At 37.7% G+C, this 18,498-nt stretch overlaps 1 protein-coding gene across 2 annotated transcripts; it reads right to left on the reverse strand.

The window, feature by feature from the left end:
- Positions 1-37: 37 nt before the first annotated feature.
- On the reverse strand, positions 38-14,362 carry LOC131789703 (polycystin-2-like protein 1). 2 transcript variants are annotated; one of them, XM_059106875.2, is made up of 19 exons: positions 14,244-14,362; positions 13,376-13,716; positions 11,197-11,310; positions 10,176-10,229; positions 9,989-10,062; positions 8,904-9,058; positions 8,525-8,623; positions 8,117-8,252; positions 7,497-7,585; positions 6,846-7,245; positions 6,595-6,654; positions 6,381-6,502; positions 5,708-5,927; positions 3,651-3,784; positions 2,670-2,787; positions 2,194-2,396; positions 1,705-1,852; positions 1,334-1,537; positions 38-1,137 (listed from the first exon to the last, which is right to left on the reverse strand). In XM_059106875.2, exons 2-19 carry the CDS (start codon positions 13,698-13,700, stop codon positions 1,084-1,086), a joined length of 2,709 nt encoding a protein of 902 aa, XP_058962858.1. In that variant the 5' UTR covers positions 13,701-13,716; positions 14,244-14,362; the 3' UTR covers positions 38-1,083. The 2 variants fall into 2 exon arrangements, with proteins under 2 accessions (XP_058962858.1, XP_066017265.1); XM_066161168.1 differs by lacking the exon at positions 14,244-14,362 and having other exon boundaries at positions 13,376-13,856.
- Positions 14,363-18,498: the final 4,136 nt, after the last annotated feature.

Below are 18,498 nucleotides of genomic sequence, written 5' to 3' on the forward strand. Positions count from 1 at the left end.
GAGGCAAAGACAAATAAATCAACGAACCATAAACCGCGACATTTAAAGCTCCTTTAATGAGCAATTTAATATGTGTTGAAGTTTAAGAAAGACGTCCAGCCTATAAACTATTTTCAATCAGCTGAGAAAGGCTACTCCTACACTGCCTGCAGGTGGGTGCAGTTTATTGCGATAAATGGCGTCATCAGTTAACTGTTATAGATTATTAACGGATCAATAAACCCAATCAAAACCCGTCAAGTCAATCTTTCAAGATGAAACCCTTTTCTGAACATGTACGAGACAACGGCAAATCTTCTTTTTCTAAAACAGTCTCCAAAGACGACTTCATGTGAAATATTCAAAGCCCTTCATGCAAAAGAGTTACTTGCTTGAGTGTAACAAAACAACCAACTCGTTAAACCTTCGTTTCTTAGTAATGTTTGACTTAGTCACTTCTACGCACAGAAGTTTGTCTTTAAAAGCCAATCCCACGTGCAAACCTCGTGGCAACAATATAACACCAAAGTGAAGAGAACATTCGACCTTCGTGACCCTTCCTCTATGTTTTAACCTATATACAAATCTACTGGAATTAAATTACCCTCGATGACGATCCTAAAGTTCATATGGCTCTTACGAATATAATTCATTTTAGTCACAATTTCACACTTTTAATTCTCTGTGTAGGATAAGAATTGAGCGGAAGATGAATGAGGGAAGCCTAGGGAGAGATTCGTGACCACCTTTACAGAGAAGAGGATCAAAAAAAAATTATTGTGGAGACAAATAAATATTACGAGACCAAATCTTTCACTGAAAGGCATGTCATTTTGGTTACAGAGAAAACTTTCCAATTAGAATCGTGTGAAATTGTGACTGTTAAGATCGATGCATGAATTGCACCGGAACACATATGGCAAATGAAAGCGAAGACAAAAACAAAAAGCTCTTCATTGTGAAAACAAAAACGATGCTTGAATAGCGGATGAGCTTTTAGTGACAAATAATTAAATCTATACTCTATACATAAGGGTTATCTTAATATTTAAAGACTCATCGAACAAGCTTCCTTAGTGGTAAACGCTTCGTTCCTTGGGAACTCTACACATTTGTGTGTTCGTTGAACACGGGTGGGACTCCATCGCGATCGCGGTCCTGTAACGATAGAATCAAACAGTTAGTGATCAACATTGCAATTCCTTTCACTACGTCAAAACGATACCAAACAAACTGCTAAGAGTAGATGTAAATTAATCTCCGAGAGATATCAATTCGTTGCAATACCACTATCGTAGAAAAATATTTAAGGAAAATTCTGAGGACAAACATGAGTGAGAGCTCAACTACTTACATGCATCCTTGAGCCAGCGGAGGCCTGGGAAGCTCGGGACAAGGATCCACGGCTCGATTTTGCCGTGGGAGCCCGGGAACCAGTGGGGCTGGTCTCGCCGCGGTTCATGGATGCCTCGCTGTCCCAGCGTTCCAACTCCTCTCGTACCAGTCTTTCCATCTGATCTCGTTTCAAGTCGCGGTCACTGCGCTCACTACGATCGCTCTGTAGTAAGTAAAAGTGCGGTGCATCAGTGAAAAAAGTTACAATAGGAAGAAAGTTATTAAAAATTAACTATTCTCAACTAGAAAGACTCTAAAATACGTAACTTCAGTAAGGTATAAAACACAAAACAAGTTACTTTGGGGAAAACTGACTCGATTTCTACTTACATCAGCGATCGAGTCAAGCAGTTTAGCCATGGTTTCCCGTCGTTTGAGCTTGGCTTTCTCCATGGCCTCGAGTTTGACGAGGACTGCGTCAATCTTGGACACGATGCTGCCAATGGAATGTTCCATTCGGTCCACTCGGCGGCTAAGACTGAAACACAAGTAAAAGCAGGTTTGTTACTGACAAATCTTCCGAAACGTACTAGGTTTGGAAAGTTTGACATTTGGGCCGAAGTATTCTTGCTTACTACGCTTGCCACCACAATTGGGAATAATCTTTACGACATGTTGGGCAAAATAGAAAAGATTTCCAACGGCCAACCATGGAAGACTTTTAATGATGCAAATCACAAAACATAAAGCAGATCCTCAAAGGCAATCCTTGTTTTGAAAGGGATGTTTCCCCGGTAGCTCTTTACTCCCCTATATCGTAAACGTTTCCCCTAACACTCGTAGCTTCCAGTACGAAACCTTGGAGGCTCAAAAACTTACACATTGAATTCCTCATAAGACACTCCGCCTCCTCCAGCACTGGGTCGAGCGATAGCTGAGCCTGCGCGCGCACTCAATCCACCAGTGGATCCCTCATCATCGTCGCTGTCATCGCTGCTCACATTGCTGTTTGCACTCTTTGGTCTTCCACTCTTTGTTTCCTTGGCCCGCTCCATTTCCTCGATTTCTTCGTTCAGTTCAGCCTGCCAGCGAGAATAAATTAATACAAAATAACAACCATAAACCCTTTTCGCAGTGGTTGCGTAAACGATATTTCGATTGAGTCGCGAGATCGGAATATCTGAGCAGTAAAATAGGCCAATGAGCCAACGGAAATCCGTAAAATTAAAAAGCGCAGGAAAACGCGTGGGTCTCAGTACCCATGGGTTCTAGTCTTGCATCTGATTGGTGGAAACGCAAACTTTTACAAAATATTGCTTCAAAGTGCGTTAATCCTTCACAATTGAGTTTCTGACCTTCTGTCCTTCCAGATCTTCTTGCATCTTCCTCTGTTCTTCTTCATCCAGGATTCTGTCGCCGTCTAAATCGTACTTGGCAAACACCGCTTCGATTTCTGCATCAGCATGGCCACGGCTAAGAAAAGACGACACAACAAAAATCTATCTAACATTTCTGGTATAAAAGTTGGGTGAATTAGGATGTTACCCCTCATTTCAACCTTTGTAGTGACTTTCGTTCTGTTCTTCGATTCACACTGTCTTAAGTGTAAGCATTGGTGAGATAGCATTTCGAGAGTTGCAAGGCGATATTTTTTCTTTACGTAAAATACACTTCACTAGTTATATTAACCTCGTGACATTTTTGGAGAATCTTTCAAATTTCAATTTACAAATTACGAATTTACAGTCAAAACAAACACGTATTTGACATATTGCGAGAATAGGACATATGGCTGGAGAATTCTAGACCTGTTCTCATAGTAACCCCGTTTAATTGAGAAAGGAATTCTAAAGAGGTGGTGTTTTCTTGAACCGTTTCCATAGGGAAAGAAATGATTCATTACAAAAGAAATGAAAGCAGTTAAAAAGGAACTTGAAAATATAACTAAAATAAGATAGTCAAGATTCCAATTGCTTCACAACTTCAATCAAAGAGGGCGATCTTAATGACTGTTAGAGCAATAAAAATTTCACGGCATAAATGCGGCATAAATAACCCTAAGCAACTTTGAACATTTTCACAATTCTTAAGCCTGTCGAAATAACGTGTAAAGAAATTACGTAATTTTACATGTACATGTTGTACAGAACGTAAGAGGTTTGATGTTGACACCTGTAACAGAACCCCGCTTACTTGGATATTGTAAAGTAATTTTAGAATATTCATGAAGAGCTTCCAGCGAGGCTCTACATAAATAACTATCCACAGAAAATAAATATTAGTGTCCACTGCAGAAGATACAAATTATCAAGGCGTTAAACATCGGTTGTGCTTACGATTTCAAGTTTGCTCTCCACTCTTCGAAATCGAGCTTGTTGTCTTGGTTTACATCGGCAGACTTCAGTGCTTTCTGGATGTCGAGGATCTTCTCGCGTTTGAAGGACAATTTGTCCAACATCTTCTGGTATCCCTGAGATAAAAATAAACAAAAAATTTAGAAAGCTGAAACCACTGCTCGTTTTGTACTCCTCAGCACTCGCAATATCTACCAACCACGACTCGCGGAAAAACTAAACGGCTACAGAAAGTTGTGGCTGTCGAATTGGTCCTGAAGCATAATTTCGGACAAAAACAGGCCACCGGGCAGTCATTGATGGCGGCAACCCGGGGTGAAAAGGAGGCGCATGTTAAGCGTCCAATAATAAACAAGAAACATTTTACCGTTTACTTAAAAAAAGCCAATAAAAGCCGACTTGCTCTACGGTTGCTCGGGAACGCTGCACGCTTGACTACTCTGTCAAAAGTATGACATGCATAAAAAATGACATTATTTACAGAAAGTTACACTTCTAAACACCTGTGCCTCTTTATTCCCGTTAATGTTTTACCATTTGCAGGGGATAGCGTAATGAAAATATTCTTACCGAGGCCATTCAGTTTCGTGTTGAGCCAACCCAAAATTACATAAAAAGACGCGAAATTCATAATTCTCTCTTTTTTGGTTACAGTCACGGAATAGAAAAACAAAAACTTGATTTATAACTCGCCATAGAAGTTATTGTGCGTCGGAAAAATCTCTCACGGCGCCAAACAAAAAGAAGCAAAATACACAATAAATGAACGAAATAAATAATCTTTTAGGAAGCAGTGCATTCAACGAGAAAGCCAGACAGCTTTATTTATTATTAACAAAATGTCTATAACCCTTGGTTGAAATCGATAAACTGTAGACGAGTGGATCTGCTTGTAAAAGGAAAGGGAAAAAACGAAGGAAAAAGAAAAAACAGAACCAAAAAAAAACAAAAAATCGAGGGAAACAAAAGAAGCTTGATACGTCCTTAGATGTTCTCATAGTTTTTTTTTTTAAATCACAAACGGAAATTTAACCTACGCCAGAACCACATTTACGTATGATTACGTAACCATTCTTCAATCGTTCAATCGCGCATTAGTTTTTATGAAATAACCGCTATTTTTACAGTTTGTATCGTGTGCATAACCGGATAAAATTACAACCAAGTCAAAATATCAGAAAAAGCAAGGAATGGCAATATTAGGAATGTTGTACAGAATACTTCTAATTGATTCTTCAAAATGATTTGCGATTTGCAAAATTTAAAGTACTTCACCGATTATTTTCTCTCTTTAACTTTTCTTACGAGGAAAGAGGACAGGAAGAAAAAAATTACTCTTCGAATTCAGTTCACTCACCCTAAAGCAAAATGCAGAAAACGAAATCTTACGGACCATAATCGTAGAGTACCCACGAGTTCAACTTTGAAGTATTAATTTGACGACAAGAGAAAATAGACCCATTTAAAGCATCCAATTATGTGCATTTAGAGTAAGTATAGTCACCTTAGCACAATCTCTTAATCTTTTCCGGAGAATTTTGCTTTTCATCCCTATATTGAAACGCCTCCAAGTGTTCCTTTCTCTTATCATTTGCAAGAGATGTAATATTACATAATCAAACGGACTAACGTTATATACGCTGATTTGCTTTTTTTTTTTTTTCGCGGGTTCCCAGCGCCGCCAAAACGATAGTGCAATACGAGAAACTCAAAATATTTGGTTCATTCTCGGCCTAGCAACCTGCTATTAGCACGAGTGACTTAGAGCAGAGGAAACAAACAGTCAAAATAATAGCTTTAAACAAAGAAAAAACTTCACAGGTTCTTATACCGTGGTAAACCCCAAAACAGGAACAGGGGAATACAGACAAATACCACAAAATCCCCGGCAAGCAAGTATCTAAGGATGGGGTAGTTGAAAAATTTAAGCTACATCACTCACGATGCGAAGGAGGTGAGTAAACTTTTAGGTGTCAAATTATGATAAATAATTATCGGCTACCACAAAAAAAAAAAAAAAGAAATTGTGCACCATTTACCTTCTTGAAGTAGTCACCGATCTCGAACTCGCTCTTCTGGTTGGCGATGTTTGACTTGACTTCAGCGTAAGTATCATTGATGATGGCCAAGAACATGTTCAGCAGGACGAAGAACACGAAGAACACGTAGGTGATGAAGAAAATCGGTCCAAGTACGCGGTTGGCTGCCTCGAGGGCGTGGAAGTCAAAGTCACCAAGGATAATACGGAACAGCGTAAAACTAAAATAAAAATTCAGAAAAAGCCTTGCGTTGATTCAAAACCGTCTCAAAACACAAATTCTTAGAGAAAAAAAAAGTGGTAATTCGCTTGTGTGACGTTAAAAAGTGCATCAGATCATAGAAAGTATTAGTGCGCGTAGGAGATTGCATCTATAGTTGCCCATCACTAAATACGCTTTTCCCAGTTTCAGTGGCACGATTGCGACTCCCCATGGAAGGGATGCTCATCCATCACATCACCCTTTTGGGTGGAGAGGGGAACTGTAAGCGTTAAATGTCATGCTCAAGAACACAACATAATTTACTGCCCTGTGCTCAAGCCCAGACCTCTGGATCCAGAGCCCTGCACACCAACCACAAGGCAATCGTGGCTTCCGCGTCGCACTTTATGGTAAGGAAATGTTTCTCGCGCGCCCGCCCAGTGGAAATTTGGCAAAGAAAATCATATCTTACATGGCGTCCTCGAAGGTGCTGAAGTCCCGAACTTGAGTACCAAAGACCAGGTAACCCAGCTGCGCGTAGGCGAGAAAGATGATGAAGAACATGACAGCAAAGCCACCAACGTCTTTGGCGCACTGATGGAAAGAAGAAATGTTTAGAGTCAAGGTCTACGAGATAGGTTTCGCTGTGAATGAAGTAGTAAAACTACAAAAGAATATCACCATACATTGTTTAGCGTTGCTGACAACTGAGTCATGGTCTTGTTGAAGCTGATGTACTTGAAGACCTGTCAAAAAGATACAAAAAAAAAATCAACTTAAGAAAAGGTTGCAGGTATTATTTACAAGAAAATGCTGACCAAAGCGTTAAGCCCAGGAAACTACAATGTCGACAGAAAGGGCGAGAAAATGCGTCGCCGGAGCAATGTGAGGCATAAAATTGCACTTTGCTTTCGGAAGCCATCACGAAAGCACCCACCTTGATCCAGGCGAAAAACACAGCCACGGCGACCATGTTGTTGAACTGTGTCTGCCAGAAGCCGAGAGATTCAAAGTTTGCATACTGATTGTTGTTTGCCAAGAGCGTCTCCAACAAGTCGCCCACTTTGATTGCTCGGTAGACGTTGAAGACAACTGCTACGTATCCAAGGAAGATCACAATTACATCCAGCACGTTCCAGAAACTCTTGAAGTACTGCAATTTGTGTTTCGTGATCTCAAGGATTTCTTCTATGGTGTAGTATACGATAAAAAGGATGAAGATTCCCTCGCAGGCCATCACAAAGTAATCGAAATCGGTGACGTAACGAATCAGCTTCACTGTGCGGAAGTTGAATGATGGGATCACACCTCCTGTGGCTGGGAACTCCAATACCAATCTGGGAGGGGCGAAAGGGGAAAAACTTGTTATTGGTGTGGGTGATAAAATAAAATTTCGAGCGCAATGTGGAATAAGTAAGCACTAGTATATTTTTCAGAGACTAGCGTGTATCGAGATAACGCCCTCTTTCTAACGGATATTTCTTCGCTTTTCATAACCTGCTTGCTAGATAGTATATTAGCGAATTCGAGTCTAAATCACTCATGGGACTGAAAGGATTAAAAACCTTCAAGGGCAGAAACAACTTACTTAATGATGCAGAACAAATTGATGTTGGCATTGTAAACGGTGAAGTCCATAAACACCGCTCTTGTTCCGCGGTCAAGCCACAGGTTTTGCTGGAAGAAAATTTCAATTTTAGAGCTCATTTCGATTGCTTGTTGTGAACTAACACCAAAGTAATTACTACAGCCAATCAGATTAAAAGAAATATCACAAGGAACCGATGAAAACTCAAAGTAGAAACAAGCAATCTACTTGAAGCGCGGGAAAACACACGTGACCAGGTAGCATTTGTTTTTTTAAATTGCATCTGATTAGCTAAGAGGTGGTGCGTGTTTTCTGGACCAATCATAGAGCTAAAGGAAGCCAACCGAAGCATCGCTACTCTCCCCTTGATGAGCTGCTGATTCACTGCAGCCAAGTTTTTGGCCAAGGTTGTTTTTATATAATTCCTCTTTCTTACATATGTCTAACTCAACAATCAGGCACCTCTGACTTCCAGACATGAGCAAACCTCTCCATTTTTGTCAAAACTTCATCTATACTTCCGATACCTTTTCCAGGATTTGAAACTAAGTTACTTTCAAAATTTCCTTGCACTTTCAAGAGTTCGACTGTTTTTAAAAACTCTGTTTGTGACTGCTTACCTTTAAGTCGGCAATCTTCGATTTTGTGGCTGCCCTTTTTGGTTCCAAAAGCATTGTGAACCCACCTCCACTGTACGAGGTAATTCTCCCCCAGTGTGATCGACCGTCTAGTTCTTTCTCTGTCTTGTATTCCCATCTGTGTTAGAGAAGAGGATGTTTGATTCTACCTGTAAGGGCTATCTTTCTCAAAGCTTTACCACTTCCTTCTTAAAATTGTGATTGTATACTAAATAAATACTATGTTATTGATTGATAAATAACTTAGAATTTAGCTATAGCTCTTTGCCTACCCTTGTCTAAGTGGAAATTAAAATTTGGAATGTTGGTTTTTGGAAAGGAAAATGTGAGAACCCATTAGGAAAAGGATGTTCACGTCCTACATTCACTGTACAAGAAGAGATCACTTACGCAGATCCATTCCCCACACCAAACGGGTCTTGGTCTTCTATCCCAGGGGCGTAGGGTGCATAACAGTCCTTGATAACACTCTTGAAATCATCATGAACACTGAAATCAATAAACACAAGAAAATTGCACAATCTGATGAAGTACACATTTCCAATTCAAAACATTGTTCCCGAATTGAACACACCTTCAAAGGTATAAAACTTATGATGATTGTGGCACAATCATCATATGTTAATCACAATCTTATATGGTTAAAAAAATATTCTTAAAATGTGATCTTAATTGTTCTGATTTGGGAAATATATGGTACGATCATTAGATATTTTATCATTTACAATTTTATTGCAAAGTGATAATAAATAAAATGCACTGCACTTACACACAAGAATCGTTCTTCACTCGGAGTTGTCTCAGGCGTGGTCGTCCAAGGATTTTATTCTCAAAGTAAATAAAACCGAGATCTTCTTGTGATACATTTTTGCCATTGTAGTACTGTTCCCAGTACAATCCATCTGCTAGAGGGCCATCTGCATACTACAACAATGGAACAAAGAACAACTTAACCCTGACTAAAACCTAACTTCTCTTAACAACATCACCCAAGGTGGGTTAAGATAACCCAGGGTTAGTGTGAAATCTGATTTCAGATTTGAAAGCTTAAATAAAAAAAAAAATTCAGTACCATTCCTTTTGTCTACAATTTGACAATTGGAAGTATGCCTTACATGAATTTAAGAACTTATCCAAAAAAGGCTTTTGAACAAAAGGAATAACAAAACTCAATTAAAATTTAACCCTGGGTTAGTGCTAATTGGACCAGGCCCTGAATCACACAGAAAGGTAATGAGAATAAAGGAAATGATGACCAAGTAAAGAAGCTCTTGAAGTTTATACAAATTCTCCTTACCAGCACCTTAGGAAATATATGAAGAAGATTATGCAGAATATGCATACTGATGTTAAGGTGTAAAGAGTTGTAGGCTGGGGCAAGGAATTCATAAGTAATTACCTTTGATATAACACATGGAATCAAATCATGGAAGGTGACTACAATAATCTATAATTTTGGACAAACTGTTGAGACAACTAAGTCAAATACAAATTTATTTTCAATCCAGACTCATGCATCCCATTATTCCTGTAAACTTTCCTCTTTCAATGTTGTTTCAGCATGCCTTTCCTTCCAAAGCATATTTTCATGACAGATATAGCAACATTATCTGGTGTTGGGGATTTTAAATTGTGCCCCTTCAACAACACTGCTTAGTAAAACATTTCTCTCTTGAGTTCATTGATTCCATAGTAAATAACACAAGCCATGAGGAAAATAAACAAACTGATATGGAGAGAGAAACCAAAAAAACATGTGAAGTAGTAGAATTACACATCAGAGTGAGGAGAGATCAGAATTGACGGCATGTAATAAGATTGGGAAAGGAAGGAAAAAGAATTGAAATTATTTACCATCCAGAACTCCTTCATGGTTGTAATGTCCTTGAATGTATTTCTGTTTGACATTGTGGTCTCAACAAACAAATCTGTGTAAAAGATTGTATATAAAACACATTAAATTTTTCACAGACTTGAGTCAGCCAACAACAAAATTATTTGAAATTCAGGAAATCTCTACCACGTACACAAAATGACTCACCTCTCATGACCTTGGTGAAGTAGTACATCGTTGAGCTTGTCATTCCAAAGGTCACTGAAAGACAAGAACACTTTTCTGTAAGTTTTGACCCCTTCCCATTCAGATTGAAAATATAAAGGCATACATGCATGTGAAACAAAACAGATTGGACCAAAGGATGAGAAAACGAATAAGGAGTTGATCTTTCTGATCATCAGTAATTAGACTTATTGCAGAAAGAGAGGTTGCAAAGGATGCAGATTCTAGTTTAGGAACTGCTCTCCTTCCATCAGCCTCCCCAGTTTGAAGTAGCGATAAAAGAGGTAAAGGCTCAGTCCCTGTCAGAGTCTGTGATTGCATTAAACCCACGAAGATCAATTCCTCACAAGTTCAGATATAGTAAATTGCCTTTTAACCTTTTAAACAGAGAGTGATAAACATCAGTATCATCCCTGAATCAAACATTAAGGTCATGTTCATAAAGAAAATGAAAGAGAGGTTAAGAAGCTCTTGATTGTAAAGCAAATTCTCCTTGTAAGTAACATAGGACAAATATAAAGGATGGTAAGGAGAACTTGTCAACTGATCATGGGGTGTTGAGGGTGAAAGCCTTTCCAACATCTGACTTGATATCCTGTTGAGAATTTGTTTTCCAACTTGAGTTGACAATTTAACTTTGTGATCAGATCAATACATGATTCTCCATTCCAGCTCTTTTACATTTCCTAGTAAATTATTTGATAGAATTTCAATTCATGTTAAGAAAACACACTCTAACTGATCTGTTTGTCAGTTCTCCTTGCCAACAGTTATATAATGTATTGACAATGCAAGAAGAACATGCACGCTAATTAATCACTTCAGAGTGTCAGTGAGCTAACATGCAAGCACTGGTCAACAGATCTCACCAAAAAGCAAAAGGTTATACTCAAAAAGTCAGTGATAAAACAAAATTTCTCAGATGATCAATATTTGTGAAAGGAAACTTGACCAGCCATCATAATAAAAATTACAAGCCACACAATTTTATTTTTCAACTCACAGATGCAGAGGATGGTGATGAAGACTAAATAGATGACCAGTTCTCGCAAGGTTGTTTTCACATGTGCCTCTGAGCCAGAATCAGTATCCTCAGTCTGTCTGGTTCTCCACAAACCTAAAAGACAACAAAAGAAGGGCTAAAATTAACATCAAAATTCTACTGACAAGTTGGCCATGCACAGCTGCCTGAACACATCCACATCTAGCATGTTAAAAAAATATCGACTTTCTGTTTTCTGCCAGAACCATTGCTGAGCTTTGCAGGATGCATTTGGCTTTAAAACCAGTTATTTAGATATATATAGGTAGTATTAAGATTATTTTTTTTTATCACTCCTTGATGCAAAAAGCCCAAAATTATTAAAAAACCTGTTCTGTGTCATTTCAAACAAATGCAAATTTCTGTCATATCTGTCTTTAAGTGGTAATGATCAAGAAAGGACTCCTTGAAAAGAAAATATTTCAAACAAAAAAACAGCAAATATTGAGGAAATGTTGCTCTCTGAATTAAATGAAACAATTTTGTGTAACTGTTAGAACATGAGAAGACAACCTGCTGTAGCTGTTTAACCATTCCAAACTAGTTCTTATGTCAAGACAGCTGCTGCATTTTTACATATTGGCGAAATCGGGAAAAAATACAAAAATAAACATTTTTAATTAACTTGACAAAAAAGCTCTGACTATTTTCATATCAATAACCTTCCCGATAACTTTGAATGGATTCTTTTACATCTCCAAGCCTTGTTATGTATTTCAATTCCCTTTAAAATTTCCCACATAATACAAAAATGGTAACTACAATAGATTATTATTATTTGTTATTTTCATTACAAACAAAAACTAGAGTTCCCGTATTGATTCATACAAACTGCTGATTCAAAAACAAACAAAGTAAAGTCCTATTTTAGAGTAATATTTGGAAATATTTCCTCTGGCAGTTTTCCCTCTGACCTACAAGGTTAGGTATAATGTGGCGATCGTACTTGGAATTCATAATAAATAGATCTGCGAAGTAAACATCACGGGCTCAATGTTCAAGGCAGTCTGTGTTCTAAGTAATGTTTATCTTAGACTACCGTTTAAATGCAGAAAACCCGAATTTTAACCTCTTCGCGGAAAATTCCAGACTTTCGTGGAACAAAGTTTATTAGATTGCAATTAATTCTTTTAAGCAACGGAAAATGGGAGCTTTTTGTTGAGCTCATCAACGGTTATCACTGAAAATCGAACACTGATCTCTGTTAGGTAAAATCAATCCGCGCGAGAGCACGATGTCCAAAACACAATCAGTTTCAAACGGATAAAACGGGATCTTAATTCAAAGCCACAAAATTTGACCAAACGAGTGCGATTTTACGGAAAATCAAGTACCATAAATAATTAATTGCAGAGAAAATTGCCGCTGAAATATGAAAACCTATCAGCGAGGTATTTGACACAACAGGATCTAGATTCTGATCGCAAACTGCGAAAAATGTTTCGGGCCTTTGAAATATTCCAATTCGTCTAAATTACGATAAAAGTTTGTACAGATTATAGTGGAAACCTCAGTCGCCATAAATAAACGTGGATATAACTTACAGAAACGTGTCTCTCTATACTTTTACAAAACGAAGATTTTAATTTAAATTGGCATGAATATCATTTGCAGTCTAAACACCTGTCCCCAATCTTCATTAAAATTTTACGTTCTGGCGAACCGAATATGCGACGAAACGAGTTAGACCCTTTCAGGGCTTTTCTAAAATGAGAGGGACTAATCGAAGAAACAACCAAAATCTAATAAACAGCAAAAAAAAACCGAGACAACAACTTCTCAAGAGATTGTGTGCTGCAACGAATGTCGATTGATCGCAAGCCGCGCAACCTAATTCCAACTCGAATTTTCTGCAATTTTTTAACTACAGTTCTCATCTTCCACTTGTCTTCCCCTGGGAAAACTCCTTTTAATATCGAAACAAGACTGAAGTACAACATACTTGACAAATGTCCCCAAGAGAAAAGAAAAATACTAGATGAAATCAACCATGGAAAATTACCAAATTACGTGACATTAAAAGTGCAGAGCTCGTAGCGGGCAGATCGATCAAATCTTAAAACCATACAAGTTTCGGAGAAAGATATGATCACTTTGGCGAAAGAACATCACGTTTCATGCTTTAAAAAACATTCCTTACCTCGGACAATCCTTTTAAACCTTGTCCAACAACCGACAGGGACGTTTTTCGTACCAGGAGCCCGTACATCCGTTGGGACACGACCTTGATGGTTTACAGGTTCGTGCTCCATAGCTGAAGGAAGATCGACGGCTGCGGAGGCCGGCGCGCGAGGGGAGAAATCAATCTCATCGTGTCCTCCGCTCAGTAGATCGTCAGACCATGCGTTTCGAGAATGAGAAGATGGCGGCCTGTTGTTCTTCTCGTGCATTTCCAGTTCATCTCCAAGACTAGCTTGCGATCCTATTCCGCTACGATTCCGGCGCTTTGCAGAGCCTCCACTCATGTTTAAGTTCGTTTACCTTTTAATATCAAAAGGATAGGGAAATCTGTTGAAATAACGCTGTGATACAGCGCGAATTCAACTAACGAGCGCTTCCTCTCGCGAATTAACGCCAAATGCAGATCTAGCAACCTTCCAACCGTTCGCCGATAAGGGCGATAAATATTTCATGTTCTACGCAAGTGAAGGAAAGTATGTCAATCAAGCGTGCTAATTAGGTTTCTATAGTTACGGCTCAGGAGAAAATTTTCGCAAAATTTACTAAAATTGCGCAGTTTGTAGAATTATGTAATAAAAACTTCCCTGCTTTACAAATTGGCTCGTTCAATTTTCAAATCGGAAGCACTATTTTTAATTTTTTTCCGATGACTGAGATAAAAGTTTAATTTTGCACGGTTTTCAATCGAGTGGTCGAAAATACGGAAAGACCACACAAAGGCCGACAAAAAACAACAAGATGAAATAAGAAACCACACGAAGAAATCATAACAGATAAGGAAACCCTTTAAATGTTCACGTATATAAGACCAAAAATGGTGACCTTACCGAATCTTTAAAAGGCAAACCCAAGTGATGAAGATGTAAAAAAGGAACGATTTTCGTTACCGAATTCACCTGTGTCGCAGCTCAAATAAGGCAAATATTCCTGTGTTTTAAAGCAAATAATGAATATTTTATGAAGGCAGCGAAATGGGAGTAACCGATTGGTTGTTTATGCTGACAACTTTGGACAACAAGGACTTCTCACACCATTGCGAAATAAGACGACTTTTTAAACAAAAGTATTATTTTTTGAATAAACCAGTGCGATCAAAATATGATGTTATCTGATAAACTGGAACGTTCTAAAACTTTTTTAAAGCCCTGAAACAATGAGATTTTACTCATAACAAGCCGTATTTTCTTCGAACAAGAATATCGTTAAGGCTACCGTTATTATCAGAGTAATAATAGTAACAATGAAAATAATTTTTCCTTTCCGGTATCTAGTTTTAGCGAAAAACAGGACAATATTACAAAGTGAAATTGTCAGATACAAAAGCTTGGTTTGACAGACGCCATGACTATGGATAATTCTGTTTTAATTTTTGTCTTTCTTTTTGTTTCATAAAATTCCTTTTTTTGCCCCTATGTAAGCATGATCGAAGGATTATAAAAAAAAACAAGTTCAATGGAAGTTATTAGCGAGCGAGTTTCCCACAGATTTAACCGCAAACACGAAACTTGGAAGAAACATGAGCTATTATGATAACTACGCACACACTCTTGATTCCATCCTTGCGAAAGCTTATCGGAAGGAGGAGATCCTATTTCATTGTCTTAGTTACTCGACAAAGCATTGACGTATTTGGGAAAATTTCAGCTGAATAAGAAATTAGATTCGTTCGTCACTAAAACGTTGAATTGACACTCCCCTTCTGCCAAACTATCTCCGAAAAAAAAAAAAGCATTGCTGAAGGGTGGTTTTTTATCGCTTATGTCTGGCAGCATTTCACATTTTATCACTTCTTTTTAATCTTTTAGGCACGACCCTGGGATTCCTGGGAGTTTCAGTGAAATATTACGAGCGGGCGGTAAGAACCCATTCTTCTTGAGAACAAGAAAATCCCCAGTTCGCATGGAAATAATAAATAAACCAGGCTGGCAGAAATTAAGAATTATAAAAATGTGAACAACATGCAATCAATAAACTCTTCAGATAAGCTTCAAGTGAAACAGGCAAAAAGGAAATCGCTTTAAAATTTCGAATTCTGAGGAAAACACACCATAACTTCGTCCATTTACAACGGAATTGTGGGCGATAATTCATTCCTGCGGTCGATAAATTGATCCGACGAACTTTTCGCTGTGGGTGAAAAATGATGGCATAGTGAGCCCTCATTATGCTGGAAGGCGGAATACCTCCCCTCCAGATGGTGTCAAGACTGAACTCAAGTACAGAGAACTGAATACGATTCAAGATTCTCATAAGCTGGAAATAACAACACAACGAATAACTTTGTAGTTTACGCCCGTCCTCTACTTTAGCAATACGGTTCAACAGCTCTTTATTACTTAAACACTTTGAAACGTATACAGGTGTGATTGGCAATTTTAATTTCGACAACTTTGAGCCACGCCACAGCCTTTCTAAAATTTAAAATAATCAATAGCAAGTCCTTCAACTACGTTTGTAATTTCCAATCCATCTTTTAAAATAAAGAAAACCGCACGTATTGTTCGGTGAGGCGCGGAAAAACTCTAAACAATGTAGCGGGTCCGAACGATTACGACATCATACACATATAAATAGAAAAAAAAAATAGCCTTTGAATCGGCAATCACCTCTCATACAAATTGTTAAGGAAAACTAAAACGCAAACAAATCAGAAGAGTGTAGGTGTCTTTACAACCTCAACAACACAAGTAACATAAAATTTGGAATGGTTTCAAATTCAAGTTCATATGAGGTCATGTTGTTTCGGGAACAAGATTTTCCTTTAATGTTCTTAACGGCAGCCCAACTCAGCAATTTTCTTTGACATACCACCTGCTAACCAGAGCTAGAATATTAATTGACGCACTGTTTAGCTTAGCTTTTAATTAAGGCGAAGAGAAAATTTTTGACAGTAATTTTCAGCTTTAAATATTTCAGCGCAGTCATGCTGGTCGTTGAAATGCGTACTTGCGTCGCGATTATATCTGTCAAACCAAGCGCTTCGTTCAAACTCACGTCCAAGATTAAATTTAAATCTTTCTGCTATGTGGGCTTGTACAGGGAAGTAACATCTTGAGTCTGGCCACAATTTTCACTTCAGAAAGAAATTAACAGCTTGACAGGAACATCAGATGTAAACTGGACGTGTTTCTCGCCTCCAGAAATATGAATAAATTAAAAGGATTAGATTCAAATGCGTATGAAAAAATAGCACGTAGATTGTAGGTAAACCCTTATATCCTTTCCATAATGTAATGAACACTTTCCAGAAAACGTTTTTGTGATAAAATGTGAGTTTTATATTTAGGACGGGAAATGTTTAGGGAGACTTAAGTTTGGTTTGAAGCTCTCTACCTAAAAAACTAAAAGGTTTTTCTAAATGGGTCGCATTTTGCATTCAAATCCACCACTTTGATATCATATGACACATGAAAACGATCATTTTAACTGAAAACATAGAAATGTGCCTAACTTCATGTTTTAAATTTAGGAGTGTGTTAGATTAAAAAAACGACATGTGCTTGAGTTTCAAATGAATGGAAGCTTCAAAATTAAACATTTGTTGATCTAAAAATATTGAGATGAGACTATTTGCATATGTCACTGAAAATTCAGGTTGGAAAAAAAAGTACAAAAAATTGTCAAACAAAATATGTGAACGTCCACACCATAAAAAAAATTCTTGTAGATGTTATTTTTTGAGGACAAAATTTGTTCTTATCATCCAGTGGCTTTCCAATCTAGCTAAACCTGTTTCAATTAATAAATGTCAAGGTTTGCATACAGATTAATCAAACTCATGTGTTTATTTTTTTGCCAAACTTTATGATGACATAGACATTTACACATTGCAGATCCTTATAGCTTCATAAATACCGTTTGATAGACTGAATTTAAGAAAACGGAATCCTGTAATGCCTCCCTAGTACCTAGCTTCTTTGCCTACTCTGGCCACAAAATATAGGCCAATGGATGAACAGACCTGACGGAAAGGTGACTGCAGAAATTTAGTGTGTCTACTGATAGAAAATTTAAGAGATTTGGTGAGGTTAAGACTAAAGGCATCACCAGGCTCCAACCTGCAATTGCTTTGGTCACCATGACAAGTAGAAAAAAACTTCTGGTCATTTAAAATTTACAACTTATGTTTCTTCAGGGATTATGTTGGAAGCTGCGGTATTTTGTTTAATTAAAGTTTATAGTCTTAAGGAAAAAGAAGATAAACATTTCCATAAAATAACATATACTTTTGAGCAAACTGGGCTATTAAATTTTAATTTTAATTTTTTTTAATTTTTCCTTTTTGGCCTAGTAAAATTATATTTCTAGCCATGGTTTTATGATCTTTGGTTACTGCTACTTGGAAAACTTGTGCATGCTGTCCTTTAGCAACCTAAACCAACAACACACCATCCAAATGTCCTTCCAGGTTCAAGTCTGAGCCACAAACCAAAGATATGAGATGTAGTTAGATATTTGTCACTGAGATGACCAAAAGTTAAGTTGATGAGTAAACAATTTTTAGGGAAAAATTAAAAGCTTTGTAAGCTAATGATAATGTGGCTCTCAGCTGTCTATGCCCACAGCCAAAATATTTTTTGGACATGATTTTACAACACAGTAAGCACAAAATGAATTGGGCAACAACCAAAATATTTCATTAAACAGATGTGACAGTTCAAAACTTGGTCACAAATAGTTGTCCTTAATGTTTTGAGATATCAAAACACAATCAAATTGTTGTTAACAACATTAGAACTCCCACTTACCTGCATTTCTTGGCCAATGAATAGTAAAAAACTAAATTCGAATTCTGTATTCACTAGGGTTTGATTTTTTTGCCGATACCTCAGATGCCGATCCACAGGTATGGAGTCATGACCTGTTGTTAACAGACAAAATGGTTAAGAGAATTGCTTTGAAGCTCTCTGCCTGAAAAAAGCATACTACTTTAAAACGAGCGTAAAATAGATCTCGAAACTCTCATCAAATTATCTAACCCACTAGACAATATAGTGAATTTTCAGAGGGAAAGAAACTACCAGAAATACAGAAATATTAAAATTTCCCACCTCTAAGATGGCCGCCATACTTTCTCTCAAT

This window comes from Pocillopora verrucosa, chromosome 14, assembly GCF_036669915.1.
Source record: "Pocillopora verrucosa isolate sample1 chromosome 14, ASM3666991v2, whole genome shotgun sequence".
NCBI lineage: Eukaryota > Metazoa > Cnidaria > Anthozoa > Scleractinia > Pocilloporidae > Pocillopora > Pocillopora verrucosa.

What these genes read in the sequence shown, in the direction of transcription:
- LOC131789703 (XM_059106875.2), bottom strand. Translation starts at nt 13,700, where the DNA reads ATGAGTGGAGGCTCTGCAAAGCGCCGGAATCGTAGCGGAATAGGATCG. An exon ending in TGTTTTTCGCCTGGATCAAG is followed by an intron (nt 6,655 to 6,845) that starts GTGGGTGCTTTC and finishes TCTTTTTGACAG; the next exon opens with GTCTTCAAGTACATCAGCTT. An exon ending in CCGCTGGCTCAAGGATGCAT is followed by an intron (nt 1,138 to 1,333) that starts GTAAGTAGTTGA and finishes CTATCGTTACAG; the next exon opens with GACCGCGATCGCGATGGAGT.